The sequence below is a fragment of the Sinohyriopsis cumingii genome, chromosome 9, assembly GCF_028554795.1.
Source record: "Sinohyriopsis cumingii isolate HCF-2022 chromosome 9, ASM2855479v2, whole genome shotgun sequence".
NCBI lineage: Eukaryota > Metazoa > Mollusca > Bivalvia > Unionida > Unionidae > Sinohyriopsis > Sinohyriopsis cumingii.
The window spans coordinates 4,765,708-4,778,891 of NC_142969.1; the positions used below are offsets into that span (position 1 = coordinate 4,765,708).

At 33.1% G+C, this 13,184-nt stretch overlaps 1 protein-coding gene across 7 annotated transcripts in view; it reads right to left on the minus strand.

The window, feature by feature from the left end:
* LOC149791200 (LIM and SH3 domain protein F42H10.3-like) overlaps nt 1-13,184 on the minus strand; it is a 135,135-nt gene that overhangs the window by 13,832 nt on the left and 108,119 nt on the right. For all 7 annotated transcript variants that reach the window (XM_089969652.1, XM_089969658.1, XM_089969657.1 and 4 more), the window contains one exon: nt 4,066-4,107. In XM_089969652.1, the coding sequence (XP_089825778.1) occupies nt 4,066-4,107 (42 nt within the window). The remainder of the gene's footprint in view (nt 1-4,065; nt 4,108-13,184) is intronic.

Below are 13,184 nucleotides of genomic sequence, written 5' to 3' on the forward strand. Positions count from 1 at the left end.
CACTGCTAGAAATAATAATAATAAATATAATAGTCACTAGCCCATATTAAAATATATCCCTGTAGTTGTCATGGTAATAACTTAATGAGTTTGACGACGGAATGTACATTTGTTGGTTTCATAAATTAATCAGCAAAGACTGCCAACAGATCAACTGAATTATAGGACATTCTCAACCCTGTTATATGTGACAGAATTTGCAGATAAAATGAATATGCAGTCTCTATACAACTATTTAATTTCTCCAGATTTAACGTGGTGATGAAAAACATGGAGGAAATTTACACTGCATACAACAAATCACATTACAAAGATGAATTTTAAGAATAAATAGTCCTGAATTTCACCAACGAAACTTGAGCCTACACTTAAATTTAAGTTTTAAACCCAGTAATCTGATTGGCTGAAATGTTATGCCCAACTTAAAAGTTGACCAATCAAATGTCTTAAGCCTTTGCCTAACTTGTGAACCTTTGTTGGTGAAATTGAGGTCACTGGACATAGAAAACCAGCATCAATAGCGGCAGAAGCAAGCTACCCAGAAAAAGCAAAAAGTGAGAAGTCATTTATTTTGTGGATATCCTTTTTCATGGGCAAGTAAGCAAGGTAGATTAGTTCTGTAATTGAGTTACCTTCTCTAAATAAAGTCTTTATTATTATTATTATTATTATTATTATTATTATTATTATCATCATTATTATTATTATTATTATTATTATCATTATTATTATTATTATCATTATTATTATTACTATGAATAAATGGGATAAATGTTTCCATCCCAATTTAATGACAATCACTATTGCTCAGAAGAGGAAATGATTTTGTGTAGCTGCTTCAATTGTCATGTGACTAAAGATCCAGTATCGTTTAGTGAAAGAAAATGAACTTGAAACAAGAGTATAGTTAATGGTACTTTATACGCCTACCATATATTTTACATTTCTGTATGCAGGTAACAATACTGTATGATCTGACTCGGGAATTTATTAGTCAATGGGTCTCAATAATATGGACATTTGGTTAAAGTATGTAGTCTTTAACAAAACTTACAATGCAGAAATATTTTTTTTATTTATTAGACTTATTATGACCTATGACCTTTGACCATTAGAGTCCAGAATATAAGCATTTCTTCGTCATCGCAGATGCAAGCAATCCACAGGTATGATCAAAGAACTTTGCCTGAACAAAAGTTTTGATGAGCCACATGACCCAGACCTTTGACCTTTTGATCCTTAAATCAATATGCCTCCTCCATGCCTTTAGTACAATCACTGCAGAAGCTTTGGTCGATGCACATGCTCTTGAATTATGCAAAAGGTATTATGCAAAACACACTTTTCTTCTCTCAAGCACATTGTTCCAAGAGTTTTTAATTTTGAGACCAAAATAATTTTCTTTCTTACCCACTGTGTTAGTCACCCATAGTTTGCTAAGGAAACATGGCCAGAACTTGAACTTTGTATTTAAGTTATTTTTCTTCTTTCAATCAGACTGACCTTGACCTTAGCCTTTCTGACCCAAAACTGACAGGTTTCTCCTTACCCAAGTACAAGCCATACACCAAGATTTGTCAAGGTTGGTGATGTAAAATTAATGTTAGTATTGGGAGACAACATCTTCTAGTCAGTGACCTTGATCTTTGACCCAAAAATCAATACACTTCTTCCTCAACCCATTCACAAACCATCCACAAAGTCTGGTAAATGTAGATGGTAGGAGTTATTGTGCCCAAATAAACCTGGTAAATGTATATGGTGGGAGATATTGTGCCCAAATAAAACTGGTAACAGGTGCACATAATGGTCGACTGACAACATCATAACATAGAATGATCATACATTGTATGGTACCTTACTATAACTCCTTGGGAACAAAACTGCCCACTTTACACTGCCCATGTTCCTTAAACATTCTGCCATTGGCCCAAAACATGTCCCAAATTTTCTTATCTAAATCATTTGTAATGGGAACTAGGTACTAGATAACCAATGTTCCCAATTAGCTTGGACTGGGTAGAAGACTGAATATAAATTTCACTGAAAAGTTGAATGGTTTACAGTGTTTATGCAACACAGAGTTAGTTCACTGATAACTGTATCAAAAGTTCTGATTCCATGTTTAATTAATACGTGAAGTTAAGAGTGTAAAGATAGAGTATGACTGTGCAATGAAAATGTTGAAGTTGAAGTGACAGACTCGGCATGCAAGAGCAGTCAACTTTTCCCTGAGTTTTGAGGGTTCTGTTACAAACAATAAGGTAATTGGCAATTATAAAGCATTTGACAGTGTAAGATACACTGGCCTTACAGCTATCTATTTACATGTTAGTCTGGTTTTTTATTTTTAAATTTCTTGCTTCCAGAAACTCTTCTTGTAAAAAAACATCTATGATGACCTACCAAGAAGAGCTAATAGCTAAACCAATGCATATTTTAATTAGGGCTGGGTATTATTAGCTCATTTCCAATAAGATACGTATCAAAATATGCTAGTCCCAATAAACAATGTGTACTATGGAAAGTGATTTACTGTTATTCATGTTTATTTACCAGTATATTGTTATTGTATTTTACATATCTATATTCTTAAGTCAAATTCCAACCAAATTTTTCCATTTATTAAGGATACAAAAACAGTGGTTCCAAAATTAGTTCTCTTGACAGGTGTGAAACTAAGGCTGATACAGTTAATTTTGTGTCCTTCCTGTAACATGCGATTGATAGATTAATAAGGAAAACAGTGGTTCTAAAATCAAGACAAGCATCATATTATCATATCAGTGTGCAATACCAATATATACTGGTTTTATCATTATACTATTATATCAGTGTGCAATACCAATATATACTGGTTTATCGTTATACTAAACCATGCGTACTATCACTTGTGTACATAAATTAATTTTATTTTTCAATTAGATTTTGGATAATTTAATTATTTACATGGAAAATTTAAAAAATAAGAAACATTTCATCCATATCTGTTTGCGTCACAAACACATAAATCTTCATAAGACATATTTTGCTTTAAATTTAACAGTTGAAGTGGGAGAGCCAATCAAAAATCAGTTTTTCAGCCAGATCTGAGAAAACGGAAAACGGTCAAATGACTGTAAATGGGCAAGCCTCAAAATCAGAATGAGATCTTGGAAGATTTACTTTCTTTTCTACTTTCATCATAGTCTTTTCTACTTACATCACAGCCTTTGTCAGTTTCTTTTACCCTTGTTCAGCTGAGCCATTACCTGTTCAGTTGTTTTGATCAATTTCCTGAATGTGACAGTTGGGTAAAGAAACTGGTTAGAAGTCATTTAACAACTACCTCATTATAAACTTTCACTGCATTTACAAATGCAAATGGCACTACATCAAAGCTATGTCGTGATTGGAAGTGTACAGCAAAAAATGCACAGAGAACAATTTTGGTTCTTTCAGTAAAATATTAATACAGCATGAGTAGAAATTACCTAAGTACTTTAGTTGAATTGGTTTCTTATTTTCATTAAAGCTTTTACAATTCAGTATTACATCAGGCATATCCTCAGCCTAGAATTATTATGGGATATACTGATAACATGATTTTTTTTCCAACACTCCTGACATAATGATTTCCAGACAATCCCAATTTTGCAAAGAATTGAAAAATTGGCTGAGCACAAAGACCGTATCAGTCAAAAGACATTTACAACAGAAATTATAGCTTGATGGACTTTCAATAATTGATTAGAACACCTGTATCAGATTCAATGTACAAAAACAAAAAAGTGCCTTGCTCATTTCATTTGGGGCTACTTGGGCACATCTCCTTTTTACTGGACACTGTGTCATGTTCGTACAAATCCCACTTCGGTGCTTCCTTCTTAAAAACATTGAAGGAAGTACCTTCTAAATGTTGCCATTCCTTGGACCAGATCTCAAATCAATTAAAGAAAGCAGTCAACAGATACGAGGCAGAATTTTCAAGAAGAAAAGAATCATCTGCACAGTCAACATTAGCATGAGCATGTATATACAAGTGCAGATAAAAGCAGAACAGAGGATCTAAACATCTAAACTTACGCTGGTCCTCATCTCCTGATGACGAAAACCTCTGAACACGATCTGGATAAAATACCAAATGTTTTATACCATTTTCATAAACCATACTACGTCTGTTAAAAAATGAAGTTTGTCTTCCAAAATTCTTGAAATCTGTTTGCTGTTTGGAAATTTTCTATCTGAACTATTTTCATACGATAAAAATGATTACAGTGCAAATCTTGTTCCGTAGATGTTCACAATTTCATGCAGAGCTCTAGACAAGAATTTAATAACGATGACTCTCGTTTTAAACTAACTGTTTGAAATCTGATGGGGTATTTTTTGTGAACACCGCAACCAAAACCTTATGCTACAAAAATGTTAGTTATGCCTTTCAAGTTCATCAAGTGGCTTTATGGTCAATACTTATTCAGGGTACATTTTGTTATATGGCTGTAGGGGACATTTGATCATATGGCTGTAGGGTACATTTGATTATATGGCTGTAGGGTACATTTGATTATATGGCCATATGGTACATTTTGTTACATGGCCGTAGGGTACATTTGATTATATGGCTGTTGGGTACATTTAATTATATGGCTGTAGGGTACATTTAATTATATGGCTGTAGGGTACATTTGATTATATGGCTGTAGGGTACATTTAATTATATGGCTGTAGGGTACATTTAATTATATGGCTGTAGGGTACATTTAATCATATGGCTGTAGGGTACATTTGATTATATGACTGTAGGGTTCATTTAATAATATGGCTGTCAGGTACATTTAATTATATGGCTGTAAACAAGTGAAAGTTCTCATAACGAACAGGTACCATCATTTCAAATGTGCCTGGCACATCTGGAACTTGAACTAATAGCACAAGTCATGCTGCCATCATGCAAAATGGACTGTCTTTATTGCAGGATTCATAAAAGACAGAATACTTAAAATAAAATTTTCTGCATATGTGTGTGTGATTTTGATTTTTTAAGTAGTTTTAAAAAAGTTTCTGTTTTACTGCTACAATGTCTGCAGTAAGGCAGTTGATAGTCATGTCTAGCACTGGGGCATCATGCCAGAGACATATAACATCATGTTCCACCCAGTCACATTATCCTAACACCAGGTCGACCAGTCCAAACAATAACCTCTTAATGCTGAGCGCCAAGTGAGATGGCTGTTAGTATCATTTTTACATCTTGGGTTTGACTCAGCCACGGTTTGAGCCCATGACCTCCTGCATCTGAGGCAGATGCTCTAACCACTTAGGCCACCAGAGTGGTCTGTTCAGCATAACTTGAACACCTTACAAAATGGAGGGGGGTGGCAAATTATTTGTCAAATACATAAATATATTTCTTACTTATCTAGAGCTTTTCATGTTAAGTTTATTCAGTAATGATAAAATGGCCAACAAGAAAATACATTTAATTGCCAAAACAAAACAACTCTAGACACAGAATTATTGTAAAACTTTAAAAATAAGTTGAAAATATATTATTTCAGAAGTTCATAATTAATATCATTACACAATTGACTTAAATTAGTATGTATAAACTTAATGCTTGTTTAATAAAGTCTTTTATCTACCCTATAATTCTAAATAATAAAATTGTTTTACACTGTAAAATAGTAATGAATTTCCCTGAAAATTCAATTATACTGGAGTATAGTCAGACAATTTTAATATGACTGTTATGTGGTAAGCATTATCTCACTACAGATGACTACTGCTATTAAAGATGATTACATATTTGTACTGCAAACTGGTACATAATTGATGTGAAGCATTAGATTACATATTTGTACTTCAATCTGGTAAATAACTGCACATTAAGCATTACAGTTAATTACCATACATATTTGTACTTCAATCTTGTAAATAACTGCACATAAAGCATTACAGTAAATTACCATAAATATTTGTACTTCAATCTGGTAAATAAGTGCATATTAAGCATTACAGTTGATTACCATAAATATTTGTACAGTACTTCAATCTGGTAAATAACTGCACATTAAGCATTACAACTGATTACCATACATATTTGTACAGTACTTCAATCTGGTAAATAACTGCACATTAAGCATTACAGTTGATTACCATACATATCTGTACTTCAATCTGGTAAATAACTGCACATTAAGCATTACAGTTGATTACCATACATATTTGTACTTCAATCTGGTAAATAAGTGCACATTAAGCATTACAGTTGATTACCATAAATATTTGTACTTCAATCTGGTAAATAAGTGCACATTAAGCATTACAGTTGATTACCATACATATCTGTACTTCAATCTGGTAAATAAGTGCACATTAAGCATTACAGTTGATTACCATACATATTTGTACTTCAGTCAGGTAAATAAGTGCACATTAAGCATTACAGTTGATTACCATAAATATTTGTACGGTACTTCAATCTGGTAAATAACTGCACATTAAGCATTACAGTTGATTACCATACATATTTGTACTTCAATCTGGTAAATAAGTGCACATTAAGCATTACAGTAAATTACCATACATATTTGTACTTCAATCTGTTAAATAACTGCACATTAAGCATTACAGTTGATTACCATAAATATTTGTACTTCAATCTGGTAAATAAGTGCACATTAAGCATTACAGTTGATTACCATACATATTTGTACTTCAATCTGGTAAATAAGTGCACATAAAGCATTACAGTTAATTACCATACATATTTGTACTTCAATCTGGTAAATAACTGCACATTAAGCATTACAGTTGATTACCATAAATATTTGTACTTCAATCTGGTAAATAAGTGCACATTAAGCATTACAGTTGATTACCATAAATATTTGTACTTCAATCTGGTAAATAACTGCACATTAAGCATTACAGTTGATTACTATACATATCTGTACTTCAATCTGGTAAATAACTGCACATTAAGCATTACAGTTGATTACCATACATATTTGTACTTCAATCTGGTAAATAAGTGCACATTAAGCATTACAGTAAATTACCATAAATATTTGTACTTCAATCTGGTAAATAAGTGCACATTAAGCATTACAGTTGATTACCATACATATTTGTACTTCAATCTGGTAAATAACTGCACATAAAGCATTACAGTTGATTACCATACATATTTGTAGTTCAATCTGGTAAATAACTGCACATTAAGCATTACAGTTAATTACCATACATATTTGTACTTCAATCTGGTAAATAACTGCACATTAAGCATTACAGTTGATTACCATACATATTTGTACTTCAATCTGGTAATAACTGCACATTAAGCATTACAGTTGATTACTATACATATCTGTACTTCAATCTGGTAAATAACTGCACATTAAGCATTACAGTTGATTACCATACATATTTGTACTTCAATCTGGTAAATAACTGCACATTAAGCATTACAGTTGATTACCATACATATTTGTACTTCAATCTGGTAAATAACTGCACATTAAGCATTACAGTTGATTACTATACATATCTGTACTTAATCTGGTAAATAAGTGCACATTAAGCATTACAGTTGATTACCATACATAATTGTACTTCAATCTGGTAAATAAGTGCACATTAAGCATTACAGTTGATTACCATACATATTTGTACTTCAATCTGGTAAATAACTGCACATTAAGCATTACAGTTGATTACCATACATAACTGTACTTCAATCTGGTAAATAACTGCACATTAAGCATTACAGTTGATTACCATACATAATTGTACTTCAATCTGGTAAATAACTGCACATTAAGCATTACAGTTGATTACCACACATATCTGTACTTCAATCTGGTAAATAAGTGCACATTAAGCATTACAGTAAATTACAATACATATTTGTACTTCAATCTGGTAAATAACTGCACATTAAGCATTACAGTTGATTACTATACATATCTGTACTTAATCTGGTAAATAAGTGCACATTAAGCATTACAGTTGATTACCATACATAATTGTACTTCAATCTGGTAAATAAGTGCACATTAAGCATTACAGTTGATTACCATACATATTTGTACTTCAATCTGGTAAATAACTGCACATTAAGCATTACAGTTGATTACCATACATAACTGTACTTCAATCTGGTAAATAACTGCACATTAAGCATTACAGTTGATTACCATACATAACTGTACTTCAATCTGGTAAATAACTGCACATTAAGCATTACAGTTGATTACCATACATAATTGTACTTCAATCTGGTAAATAACTGCACATTAAGCATTACAGTTGATTACCACACATATCTGTACTTCAATCTGGTAAATAAGTGCACATTAAGCATTACAGTAAATTACAATACATATTTGTACTTCAATCTGGTAAATAACTGCACATTAAGCATTACAGTTGATTACTATACATATCTGTACTTAATCTGGTAAATAAGTGCACATTAAGCATTACAGTTGATTACCATACATATCTGTACTTCAATCTGGTAAATAAGTGCACATTAAGCATTACAGTTGATTACCATACATATTTGTACTTCAATCTGGTAAATAACTGCACATTAAGCATTACAGTTGATTACCATACATAACTGTACTTCAATCTGGTAAATAACTGCACATTAAGCATTACAGTTGATTACCATACATAACTGTACTTCAATCTGGTAAATAACTGCACATTAAGCATTACAGTTGATTACCATACATAATTGTACTTCAATCTGGTAAATAACTGCACATTAAGCATTACAGTTGATTACCACACATATCTGTACTTCAATCTGGTAAATAAGTGCACATTAAGCATTACAATAAATTACAATACATATTTGTACTTCAATCTGGTAAATAACTGCACATTAAGCATTACAGTAAATTACCATATATATTTGTACTTCAATCTGGTAAATAACTGCACATTAAGCATTACAGTTGATTACCAAAAATATTTGTACTTCAATCTGGTAAATAACTGCACATTAAGCATTACAGTTGATTACCATAAATATTTGTACTTCAATCTGGTAAATAACTGCACATTATGCATTACAGTTGATTACCATACATATTTGTACTTCAATCTGGTAAATAACTGCACATTAAGCATTACAGTTAATTACCATACATATTTGTACTTCAGTCTGGTAAATAACTGCACATTAAGCGTTAACCTTAGGCTCCACTACCATTGCATATCACTAAGCTTTGCAAGTCATAGCCTAAAGACCCCAACCTGCAAACTCGAAAACATCTGCCTATCATCCTGGAAGCTTTTAACCACTACTGATTTTAAAAATGAAGGCATCAAGGATATATAAAATTCTGAAAAAACTTAATCAATTCATTCGGCAATTTATAATCTCTAAGCTGATTACTGCAAGGGGGTCTGTCACACTTTCATTTTGTTTGCATTTCAAATCAAACTGAGTTTCCACTGTTAAAACAAAACCAGCCTGCTCAATGTTCTTTTCAGTGAAGAGGCAAGGTTCCTTGGTCTATACATACACAGAAGGTGAACAAAATCCCCTATAAGATGTATCCAATATTTGCAATATTTACTTTTAATATTCTTAAAATAAACAAAACAAAATAAAACAGGCAAGTGTTAAAAAGGAAGCAACTCCCAAATCTACAGAATTATTCAGAGCATATTGACGATGATGAACTAAATTTTTCCTTTTGTCAGAAAAATAGACTCGCCCATGCAAATATGGCAGTTTTCTCGGTCAAGAATCTCTCATCTGGATTGCAATGCCAAGGAGAGGACAGTAGTAGAGGCGCTGTGGTAGAAATTATAAACTGATGAATGAAATGACCAAGTCTTTTGCATTTTTTTTATCACTGTTGCTTTTAGTTTTTAAAATAATGACATAAATATCATACTTTATTCTTTAAATCCTGAAACTAAATATTTAATGAGTACTTCCAGTATATAGCCAGGATTGTGTGAGTCAACATATACTGTACTAAATACAAACATGTATACATACATTAGACACATTTGCCCTTTGACCCTATCCCAAGTTTAACATGTACTGTACTAAATACAAACATGTATAGATAAATTAGACACATTTGCCCTTTGACCCTATCCCAAGTTTAACATATACTGTACTAAATACAAACATGTATACATACACCAGTCACATTTGCCCTTTGACCCTATCCAAAGTTTAACATATACTGTACTAAATACAAACATGTATACGTACATTAGACACATTTGCCCTTTGACCCTATCCCAAATATCTTCGTGCCCCCTTGCAATGGATAATGACCCTCCCACAGCTGTGCAGGCACCACATGAGCAACATAACTACAAAGTTTCCTGAAACTCCACTCAACTGTTTAGTATGTAACAAATGTCAATCAATGTACACACTACTTACGTAACACTAGATTTCAATAACATTAAAAGTAGTTGAATACACAAAATTCCAAGTATGAAAAGATACATAAACTTGAATGACATGTACAAAGTTTGACGAGAAAAATCCAAACATACTGATCATATTTAATAGTTAAGAGAAAAATGCTATGAAATGAAAATTTGTACAGTAACTCACCCCAACTTATGAGATAGCTATGTTCCAAAGAGTTGTCATGAAACTTGAAATTATTGGTTTCACTGCCTTAAATTGTAATTTAAGAATATGTAAAGTATATACTCATGTATAAGCCAAATAATTTAGGGGAAGAAAAAAAACCTGAAAGAAGGGAATTCAGCTTATTCATTGGACAAGGTCCAAATTTATTTTTATTTTAAGTTCACATTCCTAACCTGAACCAGATGAGCTTTTCTACTGAAACCCCATGTAAATATGACCATCCACGATGAGCCGTTCTATTGAAACCCCCATGTAAATGTGACCATCCACGATGAGCCCTTCTACTGAAACCCCATGTAAATATGACCATCCACGATGAGCCCTTCTACTGAAACCCCATGTAAATATGACCATCCACGATGAGCCGTTCTATTGAAACCCCATGTAAATATGACCATCCACGATGAGCCCTTCTACTGAAACCCTATGTAAATATGACCATCCACGACGAACCCTTCTACTGAAACCCCATGTAAATATGACCATCCACGATGAGCCGTTCTACTGAAACCCCATGTAAATATGACCATCCATGATGAGCAGTTCTAGTGAAACCCCATGTAAATATGACCATCCACGATGAGCCCTTCTACTGAAACCCCATGTAAATATGACCATCCACGATGAGCCCTTCTAGTAAAACCCCATGTAAATATGACCATCCACGATGAGCTGTTCTATTGAAACCCCATGTAAATATGACCATCCACGATGAGCCCTTCTATTGAAACCCCATGTAAATATGACCATCCACGATGAGCCCTTCTACTGAAACCCCATGTAAATATGACCATCCACGATGAGCTGTTCTATTGAAACCCCATGTAAATATGACCATCCATGATGAGCCGTTCTATTGAAACCCCATGTAAATATGACCACCCACGATGAGCCGTTCTATTGAAACCCCATGTAAATATGACCATCCACGATGAGCTGTTCTATTGAAACCCCATGTAAATATGACCATCCATGATAAGCCGTTCTATTGAAACCCCATGTAAATATGACCATCCACGATGAGCCCTTCTACTGAAACCCATGTAAATATGACCATCCACAATGAGCCCTTCTATTGAAACCCCATGTAAATATGACCATCCACGATGAGCCCTTCTATTGAAACCCCATGTAAATATGACCATCCACGATAAGCCCTTCTACTGAAACCCCATGTAAATATGACCATCCACGATGAGCCCTTCTACTGAAACCCCATGTAAATATGACCATCCACGATGAGCCCTTCTATGGAAACCCCATGTAAATATGACCATCCATTCAGAATGAGTAGCAATAAATAAGATTTACCATGTTAGGCCTATTACTATGGCATTTAAACATTTTTGTTCTGAGATGTCACCATGCATAACATCTGAAAAATCCATATATAAAATGTAATGTCAGGAAGTTTACATAGCTGTGAAATAATAGAAGAATAACTCTACTGTGGGTAAACAAACTATAGATTTTCTTCATACATGTACAAGTTTAAGAAAGTGATTAAACCCCATTCATAACATATCCAGTTCTGATCCTTTATTTGTACTTAATCCTAAAATCTTGTCAAGCACAATTTCAAGAATCATCAGCTTCAGAATTTAAACAATACATACTGAATTGGTGTTATGACTGACACTCTGATAAAAATTGCTAATGTGAGAGAGAGGCATTAAGGTCGTAGTATCAAAGTCCTGAGTTTTGTTTCAGTGTGGGTTCTTAGATCAGTAGCATAAAGGCAAGTTAACCAACCTTGCAATCCCTTCAAATTCATAAATGGTGTATTCCAGACATGGGGCATGCAATTAATTTAGAGTGGTTGGGGTTATGGTAACTATCAACATGCCATGTAATATAAAATAAGAATATCAAAAATCATAATTATTTAAAGGATTTATTATATCTCAGGCACATAAAGATCCCGATTAAATGTATGAATTAAAGTTGAAATTTTGTTATTAAATATGTTGTTTCAGCATAATACTTACCTCATAATAACCAGCATTGTGGCAATCCCACTGATTGGAAATGACAAATGTACCACACACTCAATACTGATGCAATAGGATAAAAATGAAAAGTATAATGAAAATTTTTGGGGATATGTTTTCTAGTTAGTAACACTGTAATAGGACCAGTTCGACACGTTAGATTATCTTCTGCTGGGGAAAGTATGTTAATTTCACATAAGACTGCTTAGTCTTGTATCTAATAACTATAGGACATCGAGGGCACTGTAAATGCTTAGTCTTGTATCTAATAGCCATCGAGAATTGAGGACATTGTAAATGCTTAGTCTTGTATCTAATAACTATAGGACATCGAGGACATTGTGAATGCTTAGTCTTGTATCTAATAAATATAGGACATCGAGGACATTGTAAATGCTTAGTCTTGTATCTAATAACTATAGGACATCGAGGACATTCTAAATGCTTAGTCTTGTATCTAATAACTATAGGACATCGAGGACATTGTGAATGCTTAATCTTGTATCTAATAACTATAGGACATCGAGGACATTCTAAATGCTTAGTCTTGTATCTAATAACTATAG